The 18,906-nt window shown below is 40.2% G+C and overlaps 2 protein-coding genes across 2 annotated transcripts; both read right to left on the minus strand.

The window, feature by feature from the left end:
- Positions 1 to 522: 522 nt before the first annotated feature.
- On the minus strand, positions 523 to 9,147 carry LOC118795575 (prohibitin-2-like). Its single transcript, XM_036554155.1, has 10 exons — positions 9,098 to 9,147; positions 8,168 to 8,297; positions 6,911 to 6,995; positions 6,247 to 6,326; positions 5,341 to 5,525; positions 4,279 to 4,408; positions 3,433 to 3,536; positions 3,181 to 3,258; positions 1,510 to 1,586; positions 523 to 829 (listed from the first exon to the last, which is right to left on the minus strand). Exons 1-10 carry the CDS (start codon positions 9,116 to 9,118, stop codon positions 802 to 804), a joined length of 918 nt encoding a protein of 305 aa, XP_036410048.1. The 5' UTR covers positions 9,119 to 9,147; the 3' UTR covers positions 523 to 801.
- A 3,081-nt stretch (positions 9,148 to 12,228) lies between these two features.
- Positions 12,229 to 18,528, minus strand: LOC118796120 (retinal rod rhodopsin-sensitive cGMP 3',5'-cyclic phosphodiesterase subunit delta-like). Its single transcript, XM_036554951.1, has 5 exons — positions 18,393 to 18,528; positions 15,648 to 15,736; positions 13,970 to 14,095; positions 12,990 to 13,095; positions 12,229 to 12,310 (listed from the first exon to the last, which is right to left on the minus strand). The coding sequence occupies exons 1-5, from the start codon at positions 18,440 to 18,442 to the stop codon at positions 12,229 to 12,231; spliced, it is 453 nt and encodes a 150-aa protein (XP_036410844.1). The 5' UTR covers positions 18,443 to 18,528.
- Between the last annotated feature and the right edge of the window lie 378 nt (positions 18,529 to 18,906).

Raw genomic sequence — 18,906 nt, forward strand, 5'->3', positions numbered from 1 at the left:
CAATTCAAGACAAGAACATCCCCATGGGAACAACCCCAGCAGGACTTTTCCTGTTCTCTCAGACAATTGGTGACACTTATCTTTTGGACAGACCCTCATGTTCCAGATGAAAAGGTTAAGCTATTGTGTGCTGTCTAGCTAATTAGCGAGTCACTGATAGCACATGCTGTGTATATCCATTAAGTGGCTTATGAGGTCTTTGCCTGGATGTCATAAGTGATTCCCAAGACAAAACTACACTGACATAGTGGGATATGACTGCATGAAGAAAGGACAGGTAATTTACATCACCTAGCTTTCAGGCTCAAATACACAGGTTTCTATCTGCAACTGAATGGCACACTAGGGCAAATTTAGAGCTTTGAGACTATTAGAGTGATAAATGAAGGATATCACTATACTCCTATACTAAAATGTATCTGGCTTATCCAACCCACACTTCATTTTTTAAATGAAGACAACTAGTGGGGCCAAAAAATGCTGACCTACATGATAAAAACCTAAGTATGGACTGAGTAAGTCCGGTATACTTGGGGGCACCATTGTAATACAGATATTCTTCATGTATCACTCTAATACTGATACAAGAATGAGTCAGTTAAGGAGTCAATTAAGGAAGATCAACTAGAAGCTTACAGCAGTTGTTCTACAAAACCATCCAACACATTAGACTACAGAGCTGAAAAGCCAATGTGAAGAATACTCAGGCATGCCTACAAAAAGACAGACACTTGCTTATAGATGATAAATTTACTGGTTCATAACAGACACGTAACACATGGAATGCAAGCTTCTGATTGGTCAGTTCTTTGATCCCCCAAGCGATAATCTGAAATAAAAGAAAGAATAAAAGAACAACATATAACAATCCTTTACTGACAAGACCCATGTATAACTGACAGAAGCAACTTCAACAGGGTGTGAGAAAAGTAAAAAAATAACTGGATTTTTGTACCTAGAACAGTTATGCCTTTTGAATCGCCTCTCAATAACTTTTGCAGATTTGCAGATTTAGGGACTCATTCTAGAACAACATTTACTCAGAGACGATGAACTATCTGCCAGCTCTACAGTTTGTCTTCTGCAAGAAAGCTGGAACAGCTTGAGCGGAATTCACAAAGCCGTTTCACAGTACAAAAACAAACCAGACCAGCGTGTGTGTCAGATTCTGTTATACGGAACGATCTGTGGTGCCCGTCTGCAGACCTCCGGTCACAACAGAGTACGGCATGCACTACAGAGCGCAGATGAAACTGCCAGCCAGTGATACAGTGCATTTGCTTAAGGCAACTTCTCTCTCAGCCAGAAATAGTCGCAGAGCAATTACTTTCCAGCTTCCTAGGAAGTTTACTCGCAGAGAGCAGCCTGCAGGATTTCAGGATGATCATTATCATTTTCCTAGGAAGCCTCAAATTAACCGTTAACTGCAAATCAATTCACAACTTCCCTCCCTGTCCCAGCATGCAAAAAAGGAAGGATGGAAAAACTGAACAGAGAAAAGAAACATACTTGTTAAAAGAGTCATCCTGCAGGTTCATGACCAGGCTGTCGGCACTCAGGTACACCTTATTCTGTGATGCAGCCACCTGGAAAAAACACACACGCATTAATCAGCCTGAAAGGTGTATAAAGGCACTAATACATCTAATCCATCTCTTCAGTGGCACTGGCATGCCGACGACAGCAGCTTGTTTGTTTGAAATTTATTTATACCAACTGGGTCAGGTATCTATAAGATACTCCAAACACTAGGCGACCTGCACATACATTTTGGTAGTTGTAAAAATTGTCAAAATGCAGCTTTGATCTTACAATTTTGACATAATTTTAAAAGTAATGCACTGGACCAGTGTCAGATTTTTGTTTAGGTAACCCCTGACATGAGATACTGCACAATAAGGCTGACCTGGGGCCAGTGTCCATGGGTCTGGCCGTACTTCAAATTGGAACCAACACATATTTGTCCATTTACTGGTGTAAAAACAGCACCTTCTATCCCTCTTTGGGGATGATGTGCAAAGTAACTGTCGCTCATAACAAGACAAATTTAACTCTACTGTAGACCTATATGTGACCTGCATATCTTTTCAATATGTAACATCTACGGAAATAACTATTCTCTTGTTGTGGCTAAAGAACTTGCATACATGCATTTGTTAATTTATCCATTAAAATCACAACACATTTAATGTCCCCTCTGCCCTGCTGTAGTAACACATGATATTTAGCAGGGTGTTTTTTATTTTTAATATATAAAACTAGTTTGCTGGCTGAAAACCAAAAATATAAACTGCTAAACTAACTTCCAAATTTCAACCAAAATGCACAGAACACATTATTAAATTACAAAATGTCTAGTTACTTATTCATATAGAAAGCATTTTTTTTTATAAATAAACTCTTGCATGGCTCCACAGAAGAACAATAGTTTCTATTAATATCCCAACCTGCACAACATCACAAAACCTGGATGCAAGGAGATGGAAGTAGTTAGCAGGTTTCTTTGTGCAGCGACACTCAGTACGCCAAGCTCAAGGTTCAATGCTAAAAACAATTCTGAACAATGACACACATAGCCTGTGGCAGTGAAGCAGACAGGAACTGAGGCAATTAATAAAAGTCATTTAAATGAAATTATATTCTTTACAGACAGATGCACTCTATCCATCGAGCTGAGCACCTCCAGAAGAGCAGGTCCTCCACCGTGGCGATTCAAAGCCATGTTTCACTTACATTCTATTCTGCCATTTGTTGAAGACTCACAATTTTTGTGACACATTGATCACCTCAGAAAAGGCTATCCAATCCTCCTTCTAAGTAGTTGTGTGCTCAAGTGTTACTCTTTTGTTTTAATTTGCAACCTGTTCTGTTCTTCTCTGTGAATGAATATAATTGGTAAATTGGTAGGCAACTGACTATTTTATCTTATTCTTTATATGCAAAAACAACATCACTGTTCACTGTAAATAATGTAAGGCTTTACATGTAACAATTCATTATACAAGTATTATCTGCTGAGTTCTATTTTTGGAACTTAAGCATCTGAATACTGACTGAAACTTTCGATAGGTGATATTGTGGTCTCATGCATAAACCATATAGAAATACATTATATTTACTTTCCTGTTCACGTTTGGATAGCAAACACATATTTTACAGATCTCCTCTGTTCTCACGTACCGTCTTAGCAATGTTCTGGGCGGCTCGGATTCTTCGGAGTTTCAGGTATCCAGGGTTCTTTGTCACAGCTTCACCCAACTGTATCAGGCGAAACAACAAGGCTCTCAGAAAATGGCCACTACATCAAAACTAACATTCCTCCTTAATGACGATGCCAGAGGGTGTATGCAGGTTATAAAATCAGACCAAACAAACTTGATCTACTGACTTCACACCCCCCCCCCCCCGCCCTTGTTTGTGCAGTGGCTTTACCATTTTGGCAGCCTGGGCCTCTCCTTCAGCCTGGATGATCTTCTGCCTCTGGTCCTGCTTGGCCTTCTCCACATAGAACTGCGCTCTCTGCGCCTCTTGCTGGGCTGGGGACCAAGAGGAGACATCAGACCACTCAAACTAGCGCTCAGTAGGGAACACTTAAAACTACGAAACACTACAGGGATCTTAGCTTCTGGTGTGCTTAAATCATAAGTGTCAATCGATGTATTGATACGCCCTCTCCTTCATTGGGGAAAATGTGAATAGTGCTTCCTTTCAACTATTCCTACAGTATATCTGTAATAGGCACAAGTTGGAGATGCAACTTACTATATGGTAAGTAAATCTATTTTTATCAATTTCAAATATCTGGTACTTAATTCAATACGCAAATTAAATGTCCAAAACCAGCATGGGCTGTAGATGGTAAAAGTTAATCTCTTAGAAAGGTTAAAATGGGTTTTGTCTTATGCTCAATTTGCTTTTAAGCAGATTAAGGAGAAACAGCGCTCTCCAGTGGCCAGAGATAAAATCCCTAAGTTGAAGCAGCTGACGTGATGCTGACAGCCCCACTCCACTGCTCTGGTGCCACGCACAGCTGGGAGGCAGCCTTATGCTGCGAGTTATGTAAAACCACAGCAGTCTTTATGACTAGGAGAATCATAACCCTCATTTCAATAACATCTGCTAACCAATGAAAAGGACTCCATCAAAAAAAGGGAGCAAGAGCTCCACAAACATCAGAAAGCTCTGGACCAGCGAGTCTCTTCTTAGTGATTAAATAAGACCTCATTATCATGGCTGTTATACTGCACTGGTGCAAGCACAGTCTGGAGCTGTACCCACCGACTTGCTTGGCCTCCACTGCCGCTGTGTACTCCTTGCTGAAGCTCAGCTCTGTGATGGCCACGTCATCCAGGATGATGTTGAAGTCCTTGGCTCTCTCAAACAGCTCCCTGCGAATGAGCAAGGACACCTAGGGACAAAAGGGGGGGGGGGGGGGGTCAAGAGAAGCTGTGCATTCAGTCACGTCTACTTCCTGTCAGCTCTGGAACTGCAGCACAGAATTATGTTGTGGAGGGGAGCTAAAGGCAAAATCACTGATCTTCTGTTTGAGTCTGTGTGTGTGTGTGTGTTTGTGTGTGGTCATATCTGCATGCTGGAAAACTCTGTGAGCATTTGTTGTAGTGCAATCACACCCCAAATAACTGAGTGCACTTGGGTTATTTCAATACTACTATACTGACTTGGACTACAGTACTAATTTTATGACACTAACTACACCCACATGAAGGGTGGATGCAGGATGTTTTCCAGCTTAAGTGCAGACTCATCTTGCACTGTTTTATCTTTGTCTGCTCCCCGTGTGTCTGTAATTCTCATTCTTGATGTACAATCATGTTCTATTTCTAACAGACATGAGCAACACTGATGTCATGTGCAAAGAGATATGTTTTTAAAACAAAGCTACAATCTGGAACCTGTGTCTATTTTAATGCAATCTATGCAGTTAAATGCCAGATCCCCTAATATTAACTCCCTAACAAAATGAACTAACAACATTCAATGCAACAACTCACTGGTAATAACAATGTTACTTCAATGGCCAACCCTTGGGGCCAACAAATATACTAAACATTTTGCCAATTCTTGCTTCTTCTCCAGTAAAATCCCAATCTCAAAATATCGCTTTGAGCTGAGGAGCAGGTATCCAAAAGATGCTCATGCTATCAGGTCACGCATTTCCGCAACACACAAAATTTCCCCTCAGCCCCCCCAAGGCAGGTAATCCTGTTAAAAGCAATAAGTATTTTTGTCATAGTAAATATGAAAAAGTATTCTGTCACATAAACGGCCTGACTGTCTGCAGTGCTTAGGATGATGACTGGCATGGCAGCAGCAGTCTACCTGGGCTCTCTGTGTGATGAGTTGCGAGGCGTTGAACTTGGCCACCACGCTCTTCAGGACCTCGTTGACGATGGAGGGCAGCACACGCTCGTCGTAGTCCTTGCCCAGCTGCTGGTACAAGGCCGGCAGGTTGGAGGCCACAGGCCGGGACAGCACACGCAGGGCGATATTCACCATCTGAAGATCTGCGCGGGAGCACTGTGTTTAGTGCCGAATAAACTTCAGTACCACTAAACCCATTTCAACCAAGCACACTTATGCGGAAAGATGGCTGAGAACAAGAACATCAAAAATAAAAAAAAAATTAAAAAATTTTGGAGGAAAAAATCACTTTGCAGCCTTGACTGTATAAACAAGGCATCCTGTGTCTATTTACAATGCGAGCCTGTGAATATGTAATCTAATGATATCTCAAAGTTTAAACGTATTAACTGTTCTTTGGAGCACAGAGGACTGCATATGAAATGAAATGTGCCTGCCAGAAACAGGTTAGTGAATTATTCCATTAAACCAGCTGAACCAGAACACCAACAGAAAGGGACAACACTAAGGATGCAGGATGGTCACACCAACAGAGGCTAGCCGGGGCTTTATGTCTAATCTGTAGAACATGGTCACTCTTAGCTGTGATTAAATGATCCACTTAGCGAAGTTCTCCAAGAAAAAAATCCTTCAGACCCTTTAACCCCTTCTGTAAAAACATGAAGTTTCCACCAGTGTTGGTCTGAATTTTTTGGCTGTGGCAATGACTGAGGTCAGCGCAGGTAATCTTAAAATATCCTGGCCGTGGGATAATCCGAGACTGAGCTTCCCAACACATCTACTCCACTACATCTGACCATCTAATTCTGCGTCAGTGCCAACACAGCCAAGACCTAATTCCAAATCGTATTTTCCTCAAATCACCTTTGCTTCCTGTTAGTGATGAAATCTTCCTGGGTTTCGCCCTGATGTCATAAATGATAGGGTACTGGAACCATGGTATCCTGGAAACAGAGAGACCAAAGAGAACCAAAAGTAAATATTTTACATGAGGGACAATGATTTATTGAGCAATACATACTGTACTGAATGCAGTGAAGAGAACTATTGTATTGCAAAGCCTTTATTGAACATAATGTGCATCAGATATTTACATTTATTCATTTGGCAGACACTTTTATCCAAAGTGGATGCAAAGCGGATAAGAGGAACATATGATGGCTACAGTTTAAGGTCAGTGGTGCCTGTCTTTTGTGCACAACGACGCAGTTTTCTGTATGGTGGTACATCCAGAAAATCTACATGTCTATTCTGAAAATAGCTGTTACCACTAATCAAAGTATGAATCTTGATTCATTTATACAGGTAACACTATAAGCATTTCTCCACCAGGATATCAGTATTCACTAGGGCCTCATTAATGCAGGTCCACTGCAGACATCCAGTCAGGTAGTATGGTGCTGAGGTCAAAGTAAACCAGACAGTAGCTTTCAGAGTGTGATTCAGCCATTGCTGTTAGCAGAACCAGAACAACTACCCATGGTCAACAGCACTGACCACTGAAAAGGGACAGGGGCGGGTGACCTACCTAAAGTGAAGTCCTTCCGACAGAACGGTGTCCATCTGCATACCCCCGATTCTGTTGAAGATAATCGCCCGCTGTCCTCCTTCCACTGGGAGAAATACAAGGACATTAGTACAAAAGAACTGGGTTTACAGGGCTCCAATTTCTGTTTTTCTGGCCACGTTTGCCTACTAATACCAGCTGAACCTGGGAAGTGTATCAGTGATTAGTTTTCAACAAGACGTGTATGCTGAACTGAGATACCGCTGACCCAGTCTGTTATTCAGTGCAACATACAATAAGTCAATACATGTAATGACCAAATAACAATGTTCTACAGCATTCCACAAGGCCAAAAATAATTCAGCTCACAGGAAAGAACCCTGCAGCGCTCACCCTCCCAGATAATCACCATTTTCTGCATGTGCTGTGTGGGAAAACGAGGCCTCGTTTTGTGTGTTTACACAGTGTGGGCGTGGACGTCAGTACTCACAGCCACAACAGCATGCATGTGCATTTACAACACCACTACATCACATGATGCAACCACATGCTCTGTTCAGCATTTTTTTTTTTTTTAACAATCCTGAGGAGCATGGCCTGTGGTCTGAAGGATGAGTTAAGAGACAGGGGGACCATCTCTGTCCCATCTACACATAAGACAGCAAAAATGGGTCCCTACATAGCTCCACGTAGCAGGAGCTGTAACGTCTGTGTAAGGGCTGTAAGCTGCCCAACAGGGTGTTTGAGGACTCATTCCATGTTTTCGAACTATGATTGTGAGGTGAAGAAAGCTGCGTTTTAAAGTCTGGCCTTGTTTTTTGGGTTTTGGCTCTCACTATCTCTCTGTCCCTGTTATGGCCAGACTGCATATACTGTACGTGCACCTCAAGAGCTCTCAGGACATCACTAATGATCCTGCAAGCCCCTTTAACTAAATCTGCGGTTGTAAACAGATACATATTTAACGTACACAACTCTGTAAATGTTCTGATTCTCACACCAGAAAGGAAACACAATTTACCACTGAATTTTGGTCATGCTCCATCCATTAAAACCTGTTTCCACGGTAGCCACTCCGATCGGAGTAGAAATATTAATATCTAAGGCCCTGTTGTATTGACATTTGGAATCCCACACGCTGATAACAAAGAATGAGAGAAAGAAAGAATTTGGAACAAATCAAATAAAAACAGCATAGGTCCATTTATCTGAACATTCATTACACAGCTTAAAATAAGGTATGCATGGATATCTTTCAGAGCAGTAGATCGTTAATACCTGTGTATGTGGCTTCTTTCACTCCATAAGCAAGTGCTCCTGCTCCTATGAGCAGCTTGATCCCCAAACCGGCTCCTCTAGAACCAGAGGACATCCTGCCAGCTATGTCCCGCAGCTGCTGCAGAAATCTCTATTAAGCGAGACACGCACAGAGCGACAAGTTATACACTACCAACCTGATCAAGAAAAATCCGTATGCAGCGACACAGCCAGCTAAACAACTGTTGTCTTCATTAAGCAAGCTTTATTTAGTTAACTGGCAAATACTCATGTAGACAGTAAGCTGCATGTTGTTAAACAATACTCAGTAATGAAGTAATCGTGACCAGCCGTCGCAAGCTACAGAAGTAAAAATCCCCATTGACAACGTTACAGAAGCTGGCAACATTATCACAGGCACGGGAGCAATTTAATTAAAGGGAGGGAATTTTCAAATAAACAATAAAATAGATAGTAACTGTTTCAGTCTCTTCTAACAAGCTTATTTAGCCAAAGCCGAACACTTGCAAAGTGAACAGCAAAAAGTAGGTATGCCTGTATATTCATAAATCAATTAAACACTTGTGAGCTAGCTAGCTAGGCCAGTCCACTAAATTTAAAGCCAAACAACCACCTTGTTATAAGGTATAAGGTATAAGGCACTTACATCAGAAAACTGTAAGTGTACCTGTCTTGGGAACTGAACTAGCCAACACTCAATCTATAAGAAAAATGACAAGCTCTAGCCTGATAGCTATGTATTGGGTGCTATGAGCACAGCCTATACCCCTTGGTACCGTTTCAATGTATGCAGCTACTGTATTTAGTTAATTATAAACAGACACTTTTGGTAGCTAAGCATATCGTGAATATCGAGAAACACACTCGGTTTCATAAATGTCCTGGCCACGTTGTGTTGTTACCAATGCACACCACGATTTCAGTACTCACGCTGGGCTCCTTGTTCGCCATGCTGCTTCTTCTTGCCGTACGTAACCAGTTGAAATCCAAGGTCATGGCATGACACTTCCTGTTATCGGTCTACGATTATTGTGGGAAATGTAGTACAGAAACCATCGCGTTTCCTGGACATAGTACTTAGACATTTCCTAGGTGATTTGGACAATGTACGTGTACATATCTGCACTTATAAAACAGACCTTTACATAAATGTACAGCACATGTATGCACGAGTATATTTCGTCATGCAACTCTGTCATTCAAATGCACCATAATAATTTTAAATTAATTTTACTCTACGTTACAGTTTTGGGGCGTCCCAGGAAACCACCTGTGTTAAGTAGTTGATATGCATTTTAATAGATCTTTACAGGTATATATATATATACATATATATATATATGTGTATATATGAATGTAAAGATCTATTAAAATATTAAAATCTATTAAAATGTGTACCTGGAAATATGTGAAACGTTTTGCATCACGTTGCATACTTACCTTGCTTTACCTTTATATTGAGAAAATAATCAGGAAAGTAAATAACTTATGTTTTTATTTAACATATACGCCAATAGTGTGGTAGAATTATCTGAAATGAAAATTTGTGTTAGTATCTGTGATATGGGACATGGCATTTACTAATGTCTGACATAACAACTATTTATTTAAAAAGTTCGTTTTAAAAACTGAAAATGTAATTTTCTAATGGAGTTCATATGGAGTTCATATTCTAGATAGGAGTAATGTGTGTAAATAAAACATCGGCCCTGATTCAAATGAGGAAATGTTTACTACATTATAACCTATAACTTCCTACAGGCTCCTGGTATGTACAGCTTTTTGTTCCAACAATTTCCCATGATGACTTGGTGCAATTTGTTAATCATCTGGATACACTTATACTGAGACATTTCCAAAAACATTTGTAGTAAAATACTTGAGTATTGCCCACATGTACGATGTTCTATTGAAATATAAATTTTTGCTCAAAAGGGAAAGGAATTCCATCAATTAAAGAATTAAGAAGAGAGACTGGAGATAAAAAAACAACAAAAAAAAAAAACAACATACACAACATTGTGACCCTCCAGGACCCCTTATTACTGTAGTCTGATGCCCCTATTGTAATGTCAGCATGGACCACATATTTGCAGCACATAAAGTCACTAGCGTTCCAATAATGTGGACAATGTCTTTTGTCTTTACCCTAAATTTCACTTTTATGACACTTCTTTAGCCTTATGTACAAAGAACACCTGTGACCAACTAAAGATATTTGAAAATCATTTTAACTCTAAACATCAATAACACAGTCCTTTGGCAAAATGAAGAAACACATTCAAAATAAAAGCTGTATTTTTGTTTTGGGACAAAAGTTCTGTTATACAGCAAACGTCAAATCTACTGAATTAGGCTGTGTAACAATCCCATTCCTTTTAATGTTTACACAGGCAGTAAAATACTATGGGAAACTCCATACATACAGAGCAAGAATGTTATCAACTTTAAACATTTATAAGACTTAACAAAGCCAAGGTCTTTATGCTAATTATGTATTTCATTGTGGTTAGCCTTTTGTTTGTGCTATTATTGCTACTTTTCCTTTTTATTGTATATAGTAGTGTATACAGTATTTGCAATTTGTACTGGCTTGGAATATGGCCTTATCCAAGGCAGCTTATAGCACATATATTGCACTATTTGATTTTTTCAACATGTAGTCCATTTATACAGCTGTATCCTTACTGAAGTAATCTAGGTCTTCAGCTTTGCTCAAAGGTGCAACAGAGCAGTGGTGGCAGGTGAGCTGGAAACAGGGGAAGCCTGAACACTACCTTTAAACCTATCATTACTTTCAGCCTGTTCCCCCTTACCCTCCTTGATTAACAATAAAACAAATAATTCACAGCATAATCTACACCAATTGTGTAAATAGAGTAAATTATTATGCTCGCCACTGCAACAGAGGTGTCACTCTCAGAATTCAAACATGCAAATGTCTTCTTAAAAGGTCTGTTCCTTTTCATATATTATGCCATTGTAACTGTAATTAAGTTTAGTGGTCCTGACTCCATTTCTCAGCCACTGCTGAGGTCAGTGCAACACGCCTTTACTGTGCAATGACAGCAACTCCCTCCAGTGGCAAAATCTTGTAACTGTGGTATTCAGTGAATGAGGGGCACTCTAGAGAGAGTTTCCAAAACAACAGTCCTCCTGTTCAACTTACACATGAGCTTAAATATAACATTTCAATGAATAAACAAAGTAAAAGCCAATGATCTTCTGGGTAATATGTCTGCATTTGATCTTTCACCATAAGATCTTTGGTTTGATGCATGTTAAGACACTGTTATGTTTTTACGGTTTAAATGTGAACTCCTTGGACCAGATGAGATACATATACAAATACATAATCTGCTACAAAAGGTATTTTAAGCAATACAATTGCAAATAAATGAAACACAAACCAAATAAATAACATAAATAAATACTACAACTCCCGGAACAGTAATATGTGAATTAAAAAATAAGTGAAAAAACAACAAAAACACTTTTCCTCACATCTAAAATAATCATGAAAAAGCTATAGTTTTATCTAAATTTCAGAATAAAAGACTGTTGCTGACAATAAATCAAACAGGTTGTCACAAAAAAGAAACTTTCAAAAAACACTACTTATTTTACCTGGTTCAAATGGCTATGAACCTTTTAATTCATAAACATTTTCACTGAAACAGCCTAATTTAGTTAGTTTAGGCCAAAAAGAAAACAAACAAAAAAAAAAACTGCAAGCAAACACTTTTTAAGAATACAAAAAAGCAGTCTTTGTTGCAAGCAGAGCATTAGATGCCAAAAGGGAAATGTACAGAGTATGTAATGAACAAGGTTGTTTGAGCTGAAAACCACTGCTCATAAATACAAAAAGTCCTTATGTCTGCGGGAAGCAGGTGACCTGGGTGCCTTGCTTGGATTCTGGCCTTCTTGGCCACTGAACTGGAGAAAGACACTGTGTTGATGATCCCTGGACCATTAGAAAGTCTTACAGCTACAATAAAGGTTCTGGTCTTCCCTGCCTCCCAAATGAGGTACTGAATCAGAAAAAAATGAGGTACTCTGCTTCAGACGTAGAATATTCGTACTCGCGAAGTGCTTACAAGAAGCTCATCGTCGTAAAACTTTGTCTCTATCACAACGTTGCCACTGAAAAGGAAGAACATTAGGGATGGCTTAAGGAGAATGTCAGCAACTCAGTACAAGGTAATGTTACAGTACTGGATTGGATCTCTAGAAGAAATATGAGTGTAATGTACCATTTCATTACACCATTTGAGACAATTAAGACAAATTACAACACAGTATGATCTTAACTTTGAGGGAAGATATTGAGCAAGTGTTCCATTTCTGCATTTCTTACACAACATGTATATTAATGCAAATGCACAATTCAACATAAGGTAAATGCAATATAAAGAAAAATGCAACCTCTAACCCTAAAACTACTCAAAGGACAAAGAGCAAGTTAAATTAAATCTGGGCCTGTGATATAATTCTAATTTTGATCTAATCCTGAATGAACTTTTCAAAGGAAGCTTGAGATTCTTAATAAAAAAAAAACAGGGAAAGCATAATGTTGGACATACCAATCATTTATAAATCAACATTATATGCACAATTTAGCTACTAGGTTCAAGCTTACATTTCTCCCAGGATTTGTGATAAAAGGCTTACAGACTTAGGCAAAAATTAATTTCACGATCCAATCAGGCATATCAAAATGACAATCATAAGGTATATCATGTATAACTATGTGCAGAACAGTTCTCTGTGTCCTTTCAGGGTATTCATTCAGACACTATCATGGACGAGAACAGCGTCTTACGTCAACACACTGGCCGGCATCATCTGGGACTCCTGCGCTGCCTCTATCAAGGACTGCCATGTGTTTGTGGAATGGGGAATCACAAAGCCAAACTCGAAAAACCACTCTGTAGAGGGGAAACAGATAACAAAGCCATGCAGTCAAACCTACTTCTAAGTAACTGGGTCACAGAGGTGACAAAATATCCCATGGCACTTACTGTAAAAAAGAAAGTCGTTCCCCAGAGTCCTAGCGAAATTCCCATTCTGACTCTCCGGCAGTCTACTCATTTCTCAGTTTAACTGGCTGTATAAACCTTTACCCCTATACCTGACTCAGGTGGATACTATACACTATGGGTTGTTAAGGTGAGTCCTCCCTCCCACCCACTGTAAAGTGCCTTGAGAATAATGAAAGGCACTATTGAAATTTAATGGGTCATCATCATTATTATTAATTTATGTCCAATTTCCAAATGTGTATCCAGCACCATGTGTGCAATAGAAGAGTAAAATCAAACTCAGCTGGAAAGGCACAGCATTGCATTGTATTCTTAGGGAAGGGAAATTCCATATATAAATGCTTATATGTGTCTAGTGGATTCCGAAAGAATGTACTTACCATACAAGGAGAAGAGAATACAACCTGATTACATCAGATACATTTGTCATGTTTTGTTCTTTCTGTATCAACGTATTGATATTATGATGTACAGCATATATAAGGTATATTACCTTTATATGTTGTCATGTTTGTGTATGTTCATGATTCCAACCTCCAAATAACAAACATACTGCTAAGCTAACTGACCATAAAAAGAGCTTTATGTAACATCAAAATAAGAGGCAAGTTGCATTGAAATAAGATTTCAATTTCCAAACATTACCAGCTACAGGAGGTGTGTTTTCATGTGAGCATGCACAACAGTAGTAGATCTGGTAGGTGCTTTAGTCTGCACCACAGACATGAGAATTGCAGAACCACAGAAAACACGTACAAACCTTCCAGGCACTGGCCTTTGAAGAAAACTTTCTGCTCAAGACGAAACTTTTCCATCTGTTCTGACGAGGAGAAATTCAACTCTCGGGAGATCGCTTTGCACTTCAAGATCTTTTTGGGAACTCGGGCTGCGAGAAGTGAAAGGAGCTGTCAGGTTGGTCATTTCTGGAGTAGTTCTGCATACCAAACACTTTACATAACATTTCTATCCAGCCTCACTTTTCATTTACATTTATTCATTTAGCAGACGCTTCTATCCAAAGCAATGTTCAAAAGTGCATATAGTGGGCAAATAACAGGCACAAGGTTAACGTGTACAGGTCATACAATGCAGATAGTGCTGAAGCTGAGCACAAGGTCAGTGTAGCGAGAGAGAGCTAATCTGATTTTAATTTTTCAAACATGGCCTTCTTGCAAACCATGGCATATATCTATTTTTACACTTATTTGACAATGGCTGGGCAATTTGTGTCAGACCTACACAACCACAACCCAGAGCAGCTTGCAGCGAAGAGCCTTCACCACTGAGGGTCAAACGGAAATTAAAACTGAAAGGCTGCCATCATACAACAGTCAGGCTGATCCGCTGGTCAAAAACACCCCACAACACCTGATCATTTCATCAAAGACACCAAATGTTAAAAATAGAATAATCTATACCGGAAGAAAAAAGACTACACAAGCCATTTGGAGGTATTTGATGCTATTTATACTCAAAAAGGAGGTGTGAACATGTTAAGAATAGTCTAACATTTTCCTTCCACACAGTAAAGGTCAGCTGACCGGGGAAATCAGGATGCTTCTGAAGTTGACACTTCTAAGACAGGTTCATTTCGTAATCAGCGTGAGGTAGGGCCAGGCAGTTACTGCACATCAAGGTTACTGCAACATGGCCTAATATTCTTAATATTCAAATACAGTTCTCGTAGCTCCTACAGTAAGATAAGTACGACTGAGAAAGAGTTGGTAAAATGTTGCTGGCTGTAATCTCTCATTTAACGTTAAACTGATAAAACAGATAAATGGATGCATGAACAGAGATGTGGTGCCAACACATGCCTGCAGAACATAAAGCGGCAAAGCACACATTTAAAGAAAATGCACCGTTATGTCCACAAGTAAAATTCAAAGAGTTAGAATATTCACATCTCTCTTTCTCATAATACTGAGCTGTACTCCTTTTTGCTGTGCCCTCTGGCTACCCTTAAGGTGAATAAGAGCAAGGAGAAGTTTCAAAGCAAGTGGCCTCTGCAGTGCAACCAGTAGACAAACAGGTATTCAGTGTTCTAATCTCTGAAGGCCTTTAAACTCAGGTCCTGCAGCAGGGTAACTCTTCGGTTACATTATTGACTTACACATGCAGAACCTTACTTGAGGCAACTTCCACAGCTTACATATTCTCGACACACTGTTCATTCACGCAGCTGGATATTTACTGAAGCAATTTTAGCAGATAACTCTGCTGAGTGGCACAACGGCAAAGACCTGTTCAGGATTTAATCCTGCAGGCTTCCAGTCACCAGTTTACTTCTCTAACCCCCGAGTTGCACTACTGACCTGAGCAATTGGTTAGTTCATCAAATCCCTCAAAAGAATCTCTTGAGTCTGAACCCACTGATTCAAGGTCAGTTAGCAAAAGAGCACTCCTGTTAAAATTAAGGTGTGATCTATGACTCCTACCTTCATGTTCCACCCCAGGAATGGAGAGATCTTCGTTCCCCTGCCAAAGAACTTTCCCTGACTCTGCATCTCTCAGGTTCATCCAATTTCTGGTAAAACATGCTAAGGGACATTTAAAAAGATGTGCTGCCAAAAGATATTGGAAAATGATCCATAGTTTGGGGTAATTACATTTAGGAAGAAATGGACTAGGCTACAATTTCAGAATACAGACTAATACACTGTCCAACATACCCACAGAAACCTGTTGCTGAAAAACATATCAAGCAAAAACGATGTATAGTGCTGCTATTTTCCCTGACAATATACAGCAGGACATATCTATGAAAAAAGCATAGTGCAATTCTGTTTTTACTGTTTGGGGAAAAAATCATTCAGCTGCACCAAGCACTTTCAAACCCAAACATGAAGTAAATCCACTCTCCACCAGTAGAGGTCACAAGGCACCAAACCTCTCTGTATTTTCCAGTTTGTTACTAAGAGGGCATCCCTCTATACGCCAGCACAGACAACGTAGTCAACCTCATTTTTACAATTCAGCTGGCGTGCTTGTCTCATCAAAATGTAAAAAAAAAACACACACAAGGGTGTTTGATTGTTGTCTTTAAAAAAAAATAACGGCCACAGAGACTCTGGTGTAACAAAGGTTTCTGACAACCAGAGGTACTCAGTGTCAGTGGCACCTGACCCGGCAGTTCCTCACCATCTGTGCTCCCCCTCCCCACTTTCACCACAGGGCCCCTCCCTGTACCCCAGCTTGCTGCCCCCAACCCAGGAGCAATTTCAATGCCCCGGCTTGAATGGCTTGCATTGTCCTGGATCCGCTGACCTCATACAAACCTGAACTGAAAACAAACCTTTCTGTCATAACATCACTGTGGTTTTCACAGGATATTTTTTGACTTGTTTGGGTAAATATTGATGCACTGGCTGCCAAAAGTCCAGCCACATCCAGTTTCTACCTGACTCTTGTTTAGTGCATAATCACATCCATAATATTGATCCATTTATACAGCTAGATATATATAAAACATGATTCAATTAATTAAAATATATTGAATTGGAGAAATCAACATTAGAGTATGCCCCAAAACAGTCAAACTTCTCACAGTAGGTAGATCTTTATGAGACATTTTTTCAGAGTTCAGTTCAAACTAGACCTGTTTACACTGAGCTTGTCCAGCTATTTTTCCCACATCCAGTCTCCAGAGTCAACTTGAGAACCTCTAATGGAAACAAATTCTGGTTAATTAAGCTATCCCCCTGAACATACTCTGACACCATTCATCTCAAGAGGTGGCTTTTCCAATGTGAAACTATAGCATGATGTTCAACTCCTCTAGGCTACCTCTGCGGGAGGCACTTGATTTGGACACACTCTTTTGACTTTCTTGGCCTGGAGTGCCTGTTTGAACGCGCTGGTTTGTGTCGGACGCTTGTATCCCGTTATGATTGGGACTGGGTTCAATGGTCCCAGCTGGTGAAAGGCACCCGGGCCTCCCTTGGGCCATTTCTGAGAACAGTCACTGTAGGGAGAACGGAGAGTCCAGGGACTGGTTCTCTCAAGCTTAGTACAAACTTTAATGAAACTCAATCTCTCAGGCCTTAGAACACATCTGTTCAGCCACTCAGGTTGCCACTTTCTAGTCTTGCCTTCCCGTGAAACCCGACAGCCACTTAAGGGGCAAGTGTATTACCTATACATCTGTGATTCAAAAATAGTGAACTGAAGCAAAGTGATGAACGGAAATGCATTTTCACAGCTGATTGAAAACAACAGGATAACGCACGAATGCACGTAAAATATCTAAACACACGGAACCTACAAGACTCTGTAAGGGTGCTACAGAACGGAAGGATGCATTTGGATCTTAGGCGATAAACGGCCGAAGAACAATCACGTGGTGATCTGAATATCCTACAACTGTTGAAAAATACATTGGCACACCTCGAGGACAAGGACTTTGCTTTTACAGTCCAACAATACTTTCCACTTCCCAATAACGTTATGAAAACTTCTTTTACAAGAAAAGTTGATTTAGCACAATGGCTACAGCTGTGAATCTAGTGCATGGACTTAGTGCCGACCTGGATTTTATTTTTCCAGGACATTCTAGGTTTGCATTGAAGGTCTCAAGATCCAACACTGCAGTCTTTCATCCCCCACGCATTACACATTGTAAAATACCTGCAAGCATCCCTGAGCGGGACAGTTTCCAGTATGCGTCAAAATACACGCAGGCCTGACATAGGTACAGCGGTAGCACGCTGCAAAATCATTCAGTGCAAATCAAGGATGTAGTTAACAGCTAACTAGATAGTGTTTACCGGAGCAAGCAAGGGAAAACGCTTCTCTCCTGCAAGGAAAAAACCCAGATACAGAGATATAGCGTACTAGTTAGACATGGATAACGCTATTTCTAAGGACTACTGGGCAGGCTACACTAGATAGCTTGATAGAGGGCAAACGAAGTCAACGGAGTTCCACGCTGGCAAAATACAAACACTGGCTTCCATTATAAAAAAGTAGCGAATTTCCCGCATTATGAAAATAACTGATTTGCACACAGACACGCTTAATGCAAAATTTACTGGACAGCTACCGTTCATTGGCTAATGTAATCTATCTCTACATCAACCAGCTTCAAGTTCAGCGAACACTTAGTAACTAAGTTACAGATTACAACTCGGAGCCGCACACAGTAGGCTACTATTAGTCAAACCCACATTTAATGCAAAGGATACAATTTGAACCCCTTCAAAATCTCCTTCGCTCTGTCTTCGTTTGAAGACATCGTTGTGAAATTCTTCGATTTTCTTGAATAAAAAATAGCCTACCACACAACCAGGCAGCCTAGGAAGGCTACTTTATTGTACGACTGATTTTTGAAAATGCTTTAAAGAAATCTAAACCCTTATACCGCCACACGCAAAATGCTAGTAAATCCAGTTTTAATATCAACGGCGCTACTCCTTTCCATAATTAATCTAGCCTAAACATATTAAGACTGACAACGGAATCGCCCGTACACCTTGCGAAGAACCAAAGGCTGGGTCAGAGATGACCAATCATAGTAGAAAGGTCAAATCTCTGGGAGGAGTTTGTTTGAGGAGAGACGCGTCACCGGTAGCAACGCAGCAACATGACATCCCATAAATACGGCTGTATGGCAGCCTGCAGCAGACAAAGTTTATCATACGTGTTTTTCATGGCGTGATTGAGCTCCTTAATTTCTTCTCCGCCACCCAATGTTAAATC

Source organism: Megalops cyprinoides, chromosome 20 (genome assembly GCF_013368585.1).
Source record: "Megalops cyprinoides isolate fMegCyp1 chromosome 20, fMegCyp1.pri, whole genome shotgun sequence".
In the NCBI taxonomy this organism is placed as follows: Eukaryota; Metazoa; Chordata; class Actinopteri; order Elopiformes; family Megalopidae; genus Megalops; species Megalops cyprinoides.

What these genes read in the sequence shown, in the direction of transcription:
- LOC118795575 (XM_036554155.1), bottom strand. Translation starts at nt 9,118, where the DNA reads ATGGCGAACAAGGAGCCCAGC. An exon ending in AGTGGAGGCCAAGCAAGTCG is followed by an intron (nt 3,537 to 4,278) that starts GTGGGTACAGCT and finishes CTTGGTCCCCAG; the next exon opens with CCCAGCAAGAGGCGCAGAGA. An exon ending in CAGGATGACTCTTTTAACAA is followed by an intron (nt 830 to 1,509) that starts GTATGTTTCTTT and finishes CTTTTATTTCAG; the next exon opens with ATTATCGCTTGGGGGATCAA.
- LOC118796120 (XM_036554951.1), bottom strand. Translation starts at nt 18,442, where the DNA reads ATGTCTTCAAACGAAGACAGAGCGAAGGAGATTTTGAAGGGGTTCAAA. An exon ending in ATTTTGAAGGGGTTCAAATT is followed by an intron (nt 15,737 to 18,392) that starts GTATCCTTTGCA and finishes ATGTTTTACCAG; the next exon opens with AAATTGGATGAACCTGAGAG. An exon ending in TCCTGGGGTGGAACATGAAG is followed by an intron (nt 14,096 to 15,647) that starts GTAGGAGTCATA and finishes CACTTCTCGCAG; the next exon opens with CCCGAGTTCCCAAAAAGATC.